The sequence below is a fragment of the Terrapene carolina genome, unplaced genomic scaffold (assembly GCF_002925995.2).
Source record: "Terrapene carolina triunguis isolate 2854851 unplaced genomic scaffold, T_m_triunguis-2.0 Scaffold95, whole genome shotgun sequence".
NCBI lineage: Eukaryota > Metazoa > Chordata > Testudines > Emydidae > Terrapene > Terrapene triunguis.
In genome coordinates this window covers 50,422,650-50,436,328 of record NW_020664446.1, presented here as the reverse complement: position 1 = coordinate 50,436,328, position 13,679 = coordinate 50,422,650, and the positions used below count along the sequence as shown (strand labels likewise).

Sequence of the window (13,679 nt, the reverse complement as noted above, 5' to 3'; positions counted from 1 at the left end):
AATCTATGTCTAATCAAACTAAATACAGATAATCTCACCCTTAGAGATGCTTCAGTAAGTTTTTTTCCTCAGACTGGACACCTTCCAGGCCTGGACACAATTCTTTCCCCTGGTACAGCTCTTGTTCCAGCTTAGGTAGTAGCTAGGGGGTTCTTCATGATGGCTCTCTCTTCCACTTTGTTCTGTTCCACCTCTTTATATATCTTTTGCATAAGGCCGTAACCCTTTGTCCCTCTGGGTTTCCACCCTCCCCCCCTACTGGAAAAGCACCAGGTTAAAGATGGATTCCAGTTCAGGTGACATGATCACATGTCACTGCAAGACTTCATTACCCACTTGCCAGCACACACATATACAGGAAGACTCACAGGTAAAACACAGCCATCTGCAGACAATGGTGCTGGTTAATGGGAGTCATCAAGATTCCAAACCACCATTAATGGCCCTCAGAGTTATATTTTGCATAATTACAATAGGCCCTCAGAGTTATAGTTTATGTTTCTAGTTTTAGATACAGGAATGATACATTTATACAAATAGGATGATCACACTCAGTAGATTATAAACTTTGTAATGATACCTTACAAGAGACCTTTTGCATGAAGCATATCCCAATTACATTATATTCACTTATTACCGTATTTTCTCTAAATCTATTTTTGTCTTTTATCATTTTTCTGTATGAGTTCATTTGAGAGCGTAATGATTGTCTGATTTCAGCAGCATAGTTGTTAGAGCATTTGATGCGCTGGATGGGGTACATCACACGTTGTGATAGGCATGTGTAGGACCCATGGATTGTCATAGTAGTGGAGATATGTCTGTAGGATTTGCATCTGTTTTGGCAAGGTCTGGTGCCATTTTGAGTTGGTGAGTCTTAGTCTGTGGGGACTTGCTGCTGTTGAATGTGGTGAGGTGAGGAGGGGGAGCGATGAAGGCCACAAGACGGGGTTTGTGAAAGATTTCTTTCGGGATGTGGTTGTTATGGGTGAGAATGAAATGGATAGTTTAAGGTGGATATGTGAGTGTTGTCCATTGTCTTGTAGGTATTTGAGGCATACAGCGATGCTGTCATGTTGAGGGAAGTTGGTGTATAGGAACATGACCTCCATGGTAGCAAGGATAATGTTCTGAGGGAGGATGTCAATATTGTTGAGTTTCTGGAGGAAACTGACCCTTTGTTTGGTGACTGGTTTGAGGATTGTTTCTGTGAGTCCTGATATTCCTTCTTTAAGAATGCCAGATATGGTGTGTCTGCCTGGGTTCTCTTGTTTGTATATTTTGGAGGTATTTAGAGGGTACCGGGGTGAGTACGTGGGAGATGAGTTTCTTTTGGAGTTGTTTGGGGAAGGATTTCATGATATCCTTAAATTCCTGTGTGAATTGTGGTGTGAGGTCTTCTTTGAGTTTTTTATAGTAGGTGTCAGAGTTTTGTCAGTTGGCTTTGTTGATGATGTCATCATGGTTGAGAACTATGATGGCACTCCCTTTGTCTGCTGGTTTGATCCGTATCTGGTGGTTGGATTTCAGGGATTGTATAGCTGTCCTCTCAGTGGTGGAGAGATTGTGGTAGATGTGATGTTTAAGGATTTCTCTGGAGATTTTTTTCAGGAAGTAATTGATGTAATTGTCAGGTGTGTGGTTTATGACTCTCGGTGGGGATGTGGTAGATGTGGTTGATGGACTTCTAAAACAGACAATGGTTTTATGGTTCAATACACCAATGTGACTCTATTACCCCTCCTTTATCCTATGACTGTAGAGTGTTAATTGCCCACTTCATTTTAAATGGTTTCTTTCTACATGTGTTAACCCCTTATGTTTAACAATCAGTCACACCTTGTATTTAGCTGTGACACTCTAGTTACCTTTTCCAAGCTTATAAGCTTTCGAGCTTCACAGAGCTCTTCATCTTCCATCAACAGAATTGGTTCAATAAAAGACATTACCTCATCCACCTTGTTGTTAGGACTACCTGATATGTATATTTTCAAAATATCCAAGTTTTCCCTCACCTGCTCTTTAGCAATAACAATTCAAACTTCGTTTCTGTTGTTGAAGATACTTTTGTAAAAAGTTCAGTCTGCCATTGGAGTCATTAGTTTAATTCTCCTTCCTCCTTCACTAACAGGCTTATTTCCTCTTTTGATCTTGTTTTCACAATAGAGTTGCAAAAGCGTTTCTTGTTCTCCTTTACTTCTTTTCCTACCATTAACTAACTCACTGTTCTGTACTTGTTTATTGCCATCTGCCTGCCTCCCCCCATCCCTCAAAAGCAATAACTCATTGAGTATTTTTGTTTGGTGTCACCACTGTTTCAGTTTCAAGTGTGTAAACTTCATAACTAGGCTTCACACTACTCAATATTTTTGCCAACAATCTGGAAGAAAATCAAAATCACTGTTGATTAAAATTTACAGATGACAGAGACTGGCAGAGTAGTAAAAATGATGAAGATAGGGCAGTCACAGAGAGTGATCTGGATTGCTTGGTAAGCTGGGCCCCTTCAAACATCAGTTTTACTACAGTCATATGCAAAGTTATACATCTAGGAACATGGAATGCACACTGAATCTACAGAATGGGGGACTGTACCCTAGAAAGCAGTGACTCAAAATGATTTTGGGGTCATAGTGGATAAACAACTGAACACAAACTCCAAATGCAATGTTGAGGCAAATAGGGCTGCTAAGATCCTTGGGTGTGTAAACAGGAGAGTAGTAAGGTGATTTTACCTCTCTTTACAGCATTGGTGACGATGCTGGAATACTGTGTCCAGTTCTGATGTCCACATTTTAAAAGAGGATGTTGAACATTTAGATAGGGTACAGAAAAGAGCCATAAATACTATTCAAGGGCTGGTTGCCTCACAGTAAGAGACTTAGAGCTCAATCTGTTTATTTTATCAAAAAGATTGGCAGGAAATTTGATTACTAAGAACCTTCGTGGGAAGAAAGTAGCAGGTATTGCAGGTATTGCAGCTCTTTAATCAAACAGAGAAAGGCATAATAAGAACCAGTGACTGAAAACTGAAGACAGACAAATTCAAATTAATAGTGAGATTCACCATTAGATTAGAACAAACTACGAAGGGAACTGATGGATTCTCCATTTCTTGTTGTCTTCAAATCAAGACTGGATGTCTTTGTGGAAGATATCAGGTAGCCAATATAAGTTACTGGGCTCAATACAGGGGTAACTAGGTGAAATTTAGTGACCTGTGATATACAAGGGGCTAGACTAGGTGAAGATCTAATGATCTTCTCTGTTCTGAGTGTAAACTCTCGGAATCTGTGAATGAATCCCTGAGCAGTTCCTGGATAATTCAACTTGCCACTTTTCAGTATTCAGTGATTCAATGTTACAGGGCAGATATTGGTTTTCACTGGACTTCTTATAGTTTCAGTACCTGTGCAACTCTCTCAGGAATGATAATTACAAGAATTAGAATTATAGCAGCCAGGTGCAAGACATTCCCATAAATTGCCCTTCCCTGTTGGAAAGAGAGAGAGGGCTGAGTGTGAAAGGGTAAATTCTATAGACTAGCAACATATGCACATTCTTAATCACATTGTATTGTCATTGTGGGGAAACCTTGTAAAGGAATGGAGATTAAGACTGTAATCTTGACAGATTTTATAGATTGTACAAATGGTATTGAGTTTCAAAATCTCTATTGTTGGCTTAGTTGGGTTTTCTTTCTTGGTTTTTGGAAGAAAATTGAAAACATAATTTAAAATACTTTGTTTTTATTCTTTTTAGGGTACAAAAATAAAGGCTGAAAGTATAATGAACTTGAGAAATTTGTGAGTCTGAGAACACCAACAAAATCTAAAAAGCCAAAGGAAATGAAAAATGGAGGAGAATTTTTTTTCCAAAATCTATTCTCACCTAATTTTTCACATGTTAGTAAACAGAGACAGGCAGACTATAGTACTATCAGTTGAACAATACCAGCTCATTTGGAGAAAAGAGGTGGGTTGGTTTCGCAAGGTTTCAGGAGATACCAAGATGGTGGCCTAGGTACCTTCTGTCATTGGTCAGAAGTGTGTTGAAAGATATTGTTAAAAAATCATTTATCCACTTTTCAATAAAATACAAGTATCCTTTTATGTCGTCTCTAAACAGATACTTGTAGCATTCATAATGTGCTGGGATCTCTGCTTCTAAAAATCATTGCTTGTAGCTGTTTTTTCAAGATTTTGAGCTAAAATATATTTTAACCACTTGGGTTATGCCGAACTTAAAACGAGAAAAAAATAAAGAAAATGCCCTTTAAAAAAATTGTTGAGTTGCTCAGCACCACCATTGTGGAAAGTCTGAAAAAGCAGGATTTCAAAGCTTCTGTAAATGCCATGATTGCACATCACATTTTTGTGACTGTTTTCCATTAAAAAACAAAACTATGCCTGTTTAAGTCTAACTAGAACTCAAAATGTTGCATTTTTGTGATTTCAGTGCAATTTGGCAAAAAAATTTCTATGCCTCCACCATTCCTCGCTCCTCAGTTGAACTTTTTAAAAACTTGTTGAGATAAAACCTGCTCTCTCTTGTATTGGAACACAGCAGTATCCAAGCATTTCAAGTGGTCTTTTTTGATTTGTAAACCTTTTGTACTCAGTTGAAAATAAAAGATGTTATTAAAGGAAAATAAGGGACTGTTTTAAATTTCTGGTGATAGAAGAAAGGCAGGTTTATTCTGTTGGTATATCTGTTTTTCCCCTTCTATCGAAAATTTGAATGCCCATACATATTACAGAATGTTGGATGGCTTTTGTTAAAATGCAGTACCAGGTCTAATCACATTAGTATGCATTGTGCAACAGTGGATTTAGAAGTTCCTTGAGCAAGTGCAAATTCCATTATGGAGGAAAGGGCCACACTACTCTGTGAACAGGCATACGGTCTCATTTTTAGGAGAAAAGAGACAAGACCAGATCCAAACTACAAAATCCAGATCTGACACCTGGAAGGAAATTCAGAGTTGTTTGGTTTGGGATCATTTCTGATTGGAAATATTGGATTATGGTAGTTCATATTTCCAGACACCAGATGGTGCTGCTCTTCTACTTAAGGTGTCATTTTCAGTTAATGGACACTGGGGTTAGTTCCAAGTCCTGTTTAACTTCCATGAGCCAGATTCTTCAATGCCCATTTTGACTGAGTAAAAGTTTCAGAATTTAACCCCCTGGTTTTGTTTTATTGTCATTGTACTCTGCTTGATAACTCATTGGGGATATATCATCTTCTCATATTTCATTGATACTTGAAAACTCTTATGGTCAATACCTAAGTTTTTACATCCAGTACTTTAGGTCTGATTAGGCAAAAGCTTCAGTAAGGTGATACTCAGTATTGAATGCCTCCTAAATGTGTAAAAATATATTTTGTTCATGCATGAATTGTTATTAATGGCTCAAAGGAAGGAACTTTTTATGTCCATTCCAATGCTTTGCGATTAGGTGTAATGACTAACAACAACAGCATAGAGATCAAATAACTATGTTAATAGCATAATTAAGAGTTGGTAAGCATCCACAGATTAAGTTCTGTGTGGTAGAAGCATAAACTGGCATACAAAAAACACTGACATCAAATGGCTGTGAGTTGCCCATTGCTAGCATTCAACAAGAGAAGTATTTGGTACAGTTTTGTTGCATGTCTACACTGCAGTAGATTGCTTTGTAATATCACAGTAGTAATGTGTAATCTTGCATTTTTTTAAACGGTTTGTTACTATGATAGTACGGAGCACAATAAAACACATGGGAAGAGTGAATGAATTGATTATTAACATGCTGCAGTAATTTAGCCAATTCCAAAAGAGTTTGGTACTCTAGTTCACCTTTAAACTTTAACATATCTAAAGTAGCTGTTTCTTTTTAAAAGGAACAACAAAAAGCTTTTTTTTTTTTTTATTTAAAAGTAGGTTATTTGTTTAATGCTTGATAGTGAAAGAGTAAGTATTTTGGTAGATTTTTCCCCATGTGACCTGTTTATTAATCTTTATTTCTCTTTATTTAGATCCCCATATTAAAGTCTCTGGAAAAAAAGAAAATGTTAAAGAAGCTAAGGAGAAGATCATGTCTGTCTTGGACACAAAAGTAAGAAGAAAATATTTTAAAAATTGAGTCCTGGGCCAAAATCCAGTGTGCAGGCCCCTATTTCTATGGTATAGTGACACTGAATTCTGCAGCAACTTAGGGGAAATTAAAAAGGAGATGCTTATATTAAAATTTTACATTAAAATGAATAATATGGTTAGTAAAGTGTCCCTTGGGGGGAGGAGGTGTTGACACTGAATTCAATACACTTCTGTTTGCACAAAACTGAAAAGCAGTTTCAGACTTAAGAAGACAACACTGTTTCTGGTTCCATTCCGTTCACATTTGGGGGGAAATTTTCCGTATCATATTGGCTAAAAACTTGAATGGAGTTTTCTCTTTTAAAAAAAAAAGCAAACTCCACTGCAAGTAGTGGATTATGTGGCCAATTCTGTAGTACAAAATTGTGGAAAGCATGGTGTGTTTTCCTAATTTTATGATATTTCAGAAATGAAATATTGTGTCTGAAATTAGACTATAATGAGGCTTACTAATTAAATGGCTGGGGGGGGGGAGGTGTTTTGTTCACAGATCAAGTGTTTGACAAAATTATAAATTGACAAGTCATTCTCTCTGCACTCAGATCTTATGATGTTCTTAGCATTATATATGTAAATGTTTAGGTGTAGGACAAACACTAATATTACAGAAAAACAACATGAGAACTAAAAGCTTATTTCAAAAGTGGAATTGATATTAAAAATGCAAGGTAATACTCAAAAGAAAAAGAAAAACTAATCTCACTGAGTCCAAAAGGAAGAGTCAGTTTATTATTCAGGTTCAAAATGAACAGATTCAGCAAGATAGTTTTGACATCTTGGTCTAAATCCCCTTTCTCCCTTATCCTCAGTGCTGCTCCTAGCATTTCAAACCTAGTAGTGGGACATATACTGTTGAGTTAAGCATTGACCTCAAACTGATTGAGAACTTTCCATTTCGTAGGGTAATTATTAATTTTATGGAGATAATCTTATCCACAAATCTTTTCAAAGACTTTTCTGTACTGAAACGTGCTGTAAGGCTTAAGATTCCATTATGGTCCAGGAGATAGATAGATCAATTGGTATTGGGGAACTTTTATTTATGAAGGCCTGTGACCACAAGTATACTGAAGAGAATTGTGTATCCTGTTTAAAATTACAAGTCCAATGGAGATCATTGTCTTACCTCTGGCAATTTTAAAGCAAGTCCAAACAGGCTTATGAAAGCTAAATATAAAGGCTGGATGCTCATCGTAGAGTTGGAAAATTTCCTTATATTGTACCTATTAGAATTGGCACTCATTTTGAGTCATGGCTCAAAAAAACATGAATTTATTATTGTTGTATTCTATTTTTAAAATGTTAGTTTTAGTAGACTGAGCCACACAAACTGGAGCTAGATACTGTATGAGGCCAGCTATTTCTTGAATCTCACCTCCCCGCACTAGACTTGCACTGTCCTAATTATGGGCATCTCCTGTGCAGTGGCAGTCATTTCTGTCTAGCTTTATGGTGACCTAGAGATCACCAAACTGAGGTCTTCAGAGGTAAAACATACTATTTCATTAAACCGCTTTGCTTACTAGAGAATGAGACCTGTCTTTGCATTTAGACTTTAAAAAATTATTTGCATCAAGCTACTTTATGCATTATTTTAAATGGCAGAATTACAGACTCAACCGAAAAAGAACCATATAATGAGAATCCTGAAATCTAAAAGCTAGGTCTTAATTTAAGAGAATTAAAACACTATTTTTCTAACTCTTAATCTGGAAGTTTGAAAACTAAAAAGTACATCATACCTTGAGCAAACTGTGATACGCATCAATATTTCTGTTGATGTTTCTTAGTCTAGTGCAACTCTCATCCACCTTTCTTTAAAAGTGTTTTGCCATTTGTGAAACAGGTAGTATAGGAGTCTAATGTATTTGGGTACACACTGATTTCCTTATCAGAAAGAAAATATTCATGGTTTAGCAATTAAATATAAAGTTCCAGTATTAAACAAGTCTTAATTCAGTCAACAGTAAGCCATTGTTAAAATATTCTCATGATCTAACTGTCTATAATATAGTTTTATAAATGTAATTTACTGCAAAATACTGATGTTAAGCTATTCCACACTGAAGAATCCCATAATAATTAGATGTTTTGGCCTCTAGAGTAATCGAGTCACCCTGAAGATGGACGTTTCACATACAGAACATTCTCATGTGATTGGCAAAGGTGGCAATAACATTAAAAAAGTGATGGAAGAAACAGGATGTCACATCCATTTTCCAGACTCAAATAGGAATAACCAAGCAGAAAAGAGCAACCAAGTAAGTATTTAATATTTTATTTATATTTTACAGTATATATTCCTAGAGAATTGTTATGGTGGTGCCTGCAGTCACACAATCTGCTGGAGACGCATCTTCAGACTATCATGGACAGGTATGAGAGTAGCAGAAAAGCAGTGTTAAGCAACTGTGGCTACAGAGTCATTCTTTGGGAGAATAGGTCTACATCAAGGATCACTATTCATGTTTGTGATTAGAGTGGACACCTTGATGTAGGAGATTAGGAGAGAGGCTCCACGAAGCCTGCTTTTTGCTGATAGCATGTTGTCCCATGAAGATAATACCACACTGGAAAGGGGTTTAGAAGGAGGCCCCTGGAGGGCTGCATTAGAAGAAAATGGCTTACAAATTAGCCAACAAAAGACAGAATATGTGATGCTTCGTTGAGAGGGACAATGAGAAGCCAGTAAAATTAGGTGGTATAGAGTTAGTCTGTTCAACAATTTAGATGCTCAGTTCATTCTTGAGCCGTGACGGGAATGTGCATGCAGAGGTTAGGAGCTTGTAATGGAGCATAGATTCTTCCCCGTCCTTGGTCACCACAGAAACCACTCAGACTCTCTTCTTGTGTGTCCTCTTTGTAAAATTTATTCAGGTCCCCTCCAGCAACTCCTGTACAGTGCAATACAGCAGATCTAATACTTATGACCTGATTTCCTTCAGACCCTGTTTATCAGGGCCCTGGGAGGAAGAGATCTCCCTTCCTTCTGATCTCCTTCAGACTGGGCACAGCCAGCTAGCCCAGTTCGCCCTCCCTGCCCCCTACTCCCAACACGTCCTTCCTGTCTTTTATCAAGCTAGTCATCTGATGAGCCAATTAGTTCCTTAACTTATCCAGCCTCCCTATCTGATTAACTAATTCGTCCCTATTTCCTCAGTCAGCCATCACCGGGGGAACTAATTGAGGCCACAGTGATCAGAGTGCTGACCCATCTGTTAAGCTTCAGCGCTCTGTCACAGAGCCACATGAAGAGCATGTGGTGTAAATGGAGGGAGTAGACAGGAATTTTCTGCTATAAGAATAAGTCCAAAGTATATAAGATCGTGTTTAGGCCTGCTATGACATTTGAGTCAGAATGCTAGCCAATAAGGAAGAGAAGAACAACTTCTTCCACTGCCAAAATGAGAATTTTCAGATGGATTCCAGGTAAGACGAGCTGATAGACTATGCAATGAAATGGTATGGGCCTCATCACGGGAAAGCTGAGGGAGTATTTACTGAGATGGCTGGATCATGTTAGGTGACGAGATAAGGGATAAGTTGACCAGAAAGTACAATAGCTAGTAGTCACAATACAAAGACCATGTGAGAGACCTAGAAAAGGGTGGTTTGGGATGATGAAGAAGGAGATGAAGAAGGTCGATGTCAGCTTGGAAGATGCACTTGACAAGAATGCTTGGAGATTGTGACAGGGTGCTGATTAGAAAGATTTCAGAATCAGCCCCCTGCCATGCCAGCCCCATTTAGGTGAATAAAGTGGAGCTGGCTGGTAAGAGCCTGCCCTAATTGGGGAATGAGGGCCAGCTGCTAGCCCAATTAGCCCAGTGCTATATAAGAGGCTGGGAAGAAGGAAGCTGGGATGGTGGGATGGAGGAGAGTGAGGGAGTGCAGACTGGGAGAAAGCCCTTCCCTCCTGGGTTCAGACACAAGGAACCCGGAGCTGTGTAAGCTGTACAGTGAGAAGGTGGTAGGAGCACAAACTTGTAAATAAAAGCACCAGTGGTTTCAGAACCCAAGGGTCTCTGAGTGACTTTATCTGAGCCTAGCAGATGCAGGAGCCAGGAGGGTAGCTGTGCTCTGTTACAGAGATGAAGAACAAGAGTCACTGACTCTGATTGAGGGGACAAGGCAAAGGGAAAGTAGTAGATGATCATGATGGTCCCATTCTGGCCTTAAAGTCTGCTTATTAATATAAGCTGGTTATTCCATTTTTAAAGTATTATATAATTATTTTTAGTTTAATTATTTTTTGCCTGGTTTGTATACCTTGATGGTTATGGAAATTAACTCTTCATATCTAAATCGGGTGTGGAAATCAATGGATTATTCTAGGTGGACTGAAAGAAAATCTGTTTTTGCAAAAGATAGGGACAATTAGTGATGTGTTTATCAAATTCTTTCAAATATTCAGAGGACAATCATTCAGTATAAGGAAGTGGTAGAGAAGCAGGGCATCTGGATTACTGATTTTTATTTATTTTTTAAATTTCTGGGTGTTTTTGGCATGTTAAAAGTTATATAGAAACTAAAGTTTGTAGATGTCTAACAAAAATGAAAACATCCGATAATAGCAGTTCAACTTTATTAGAGTGAAGATTGCTTGTTGAATTATAATACATCAAAAAGAATCTTGCTGTTCTATAATACCAAATTTAAATGACATTTTTACTTTTCAGTCTGTCATTATAGCATACTAATAATTTATTCAGGCTTTTTTTAAGTAGCATGTTCCATAAAACTCCCAGTGGCAACTTAGGATGTCATTTTTAAAAAGTATATTATTTGTTCAGTTTCAACCTTAAGGACTAATATACTGTTGCAGAACAGTAATTGCAGGGTTCGTTCTGAATGGCTATGTTGAATTTTTATTAGTTTCTTCCATTATTTGTTCAAAGTTTTCAGAATGTTGTAAGAGTTTGTAGCATAAAAATCAATATACAAAACTAACCCTTTACTGGAGGGATTCAGTTTTCAACTACTGTTTTAAAAAATGCCTCAGACACCAACAGAAGTACAATACATATAAAAAATAACATAAATATTTGGAGAATTTTTCAGATAATTTATATGAAAACGATACTATGTTGTCTGTGTTCTGACTTTTTCAGGTGTCTATTGCAGGACAGCCAGCTGGAGTGGAGTCTGCCAGAGTTAGAATACGGGTAACTGTATTTCCATAACTCACATCTCAAACACACTGGAGATAGAAGAAGTTGGGGGATAGAAGTGGGAAATGATAGTTCAGTTCTGAGTTGACTGGCTCTGTGTTGTGGTCTCTAAGCAGCTCATATCGTAAAACCCCAAATTGCAAGAAAATAATGTCAGCAATATTCACAATGAATATTCATTTTTGTTTAATCTTTTTAATTAGCAGATTTTAAATAATAATACAAAATAAGCATAAAGGGCTCATGAGTTGTGTGTACATACGTGTTACAAATATATTAAGAATGTTAGCATTCATGTGGACAAACTACATAACACTGAAGTGACTCATGTTTAGTCACCTTATGTTACCTAAACTGATTTAAAGCCTGAATTTAGTGTCAGCTATTTAAACCAGATATGATCTTGCAGTCCTTCTACTAAGAATTATGTGCTAAATTCTCCCTCTGCAGAGGTAATTTAGTTGCCTATGATTGAATTTTAATTGTTATATGCAGTAGGTGTAAGTAATGTGATGGACTGTAGCAAAATAAATCCATCCCCGCCAATCGTACTCTGCACTCATTTCCCCCATCATAACAATCTCTTTTGATTTTATATATATCTCACACAACTGTATTTTGAACCATATGACATATTATGAACATTTTAATGTTCTATACATATACATACATTAAGTCTGTATATTTGATGGCTATGATGGTTGTGACAGAAACCATGACTTATAGGGCTTTTCCATAAAAAGTCATTGTTTTTCTAACCCCAGCCATCCCACTATGGAGCAAGATCCCTGCATGAAATTTCACAAATGTAGCTCAATATATGGTATGTAAGTATAGAAGAGTGGGAATGTGACATGAGTGTTTTTTTGTTTTTGTTTGGTTTTTTGACTTTCTTTATTTGCAAAAAAACTGTGGCTTTTTTGCAATTTTTCTAACGAGGTATGACATTCACACTTTTTTACCTGGCAAGGTAATGCATTTTTTCCATTTGTTTTTGACAGCAAACAACTTGCCTTGGATGATGTCAACAAACTTAAGTTTCTGTAAAGAAAGCTCAGGGAGATTGTAGATATTCTAAATGTTATCTCAGCGGAGTGACAGAAAATTCTGAATTTTTATTAAAGTTGTGGTAGGCTGAGTAAATGTGATTGTGCTTCAAATACATGCTGTGATTTTTCTCAATCTCACTCTAGGAGCTGCTTCCTTTGGTACTTATGTTTGAATTACCCATAGCTGGAATTCTCCAACCCATCCCAGATCCTAATTCTCCTACGATTCAGCATATATCACAGACTTATAACATTTCAGTTTCCTTTAAACAACGTTCTCGAATGTACGGTGCTACTGTCATTGTTAGAGGGTCACAGAATAATACTTGTGCTGTGAAGGTAATACATTTAACTAAAGTTATTCCAGATATCCTAAATGTGTAAAAACTTAGTTGCTTAAATGGTGTCTTGTTATACTATACTGGTTGATCCAGAAGGCATTTATTATTATAGCTTTTAACAATTTGGATGCACTGATCTTAAATGTTTTAGGGTGTTGTTTTTCTGTACATACACAAATCCTATTTTATAAAAAAACATTTTCCGTTTGAAACCTAATTTTATATGTTTACTTCAGTTTACATTTTAAATATATCAGAGACCTTATTCAGGCTTTAGGCACTCTGAGAAATGGTTAATATCGCAAACCAAAATTAAAAACAGCTATACTAGAGCAGGGGCCAATCTCACCTATCACCAAAAACAGCCAGTAAGCAAAAAATGTAAACCAATGAACAAATCAAATCCTAACCCCCACATACCTGAGTCCTCCCCAGATGTCTGGTTAAATAGGTGGACTTGCAATACACCCTAATGGTCAACAAATTTGGGCTATTTCAGACAAAGGGGGAAACAGTGAATTCAAAAGACATGGAAGGGGCCAATCACTCAGGACATGTTGCTAACAGCCTTTTAAGCTAAAAGCAAGGGAGCTCCAGCTTGAGTATTTCTGTGGATGACAGCTGTGGCAGTATGAGACAGAGAGAGACGGTGGTGTCAAGTAGGTAGGTCTCAAGTCAATTAGGGCTTCAGAGACCAAAACAAGGGTCAAATCTAGCAACTAGATTTGTTCAGATATATCCCTATTGACTTCAGTGTGGCTGCATGTGGGCACAGATTCCACCTGTGTGGAACCAGGCGCAGGACTGAGGCCAAGACAGAAAAGGCCAGATTTTTAAAAGTATTTAGGTGCCTAAAGATCCAGATAGGTATCCAATGGGATTTTCTAAAGCACCTAACTTCCTTTGAATTCAGTGGAGTTCAGATGCAGTTCAAGAGAAGTTAGGTAGAGTCCAACTCTTTCTGAATTATAAG

General features: G+C 37.3%; 1 protein-coding gene across 2 annotated transcripts in view; it reads left to right on the top strand.

Moving 5' to 3' along the window:
* Window positions 1-13,679, top strand: part of BICC1 (BicC family RNA binding protein 1) — a 212,838-nt gene that overhangs the window by 164,228 nt on the left and 34,931 nt on the right. For both annotated transcript variants that reach the window (XM_024209767.2, XM_024209760.3), the window contains exons 4-7: window positions 6,025-6,104; window positions 8,248-8,406; window positions 11,257-11,310; window positions 12,510-12,704. In XM_024209767.2, coding sequence (XP_024065535.2) covers window positions 6,025-6,104; window positions 8,248-8,406; window positions 11,257-11,310; window positions 12,510-12,704 — 488 coding nt within the window. The remainder of the gene's footprint in view (window positions 1-6,024; window positions 6,105-8,247; window positions 8,407-11,256; window positions 11,311-12,509; window positions 12,705-13,679) is intronic.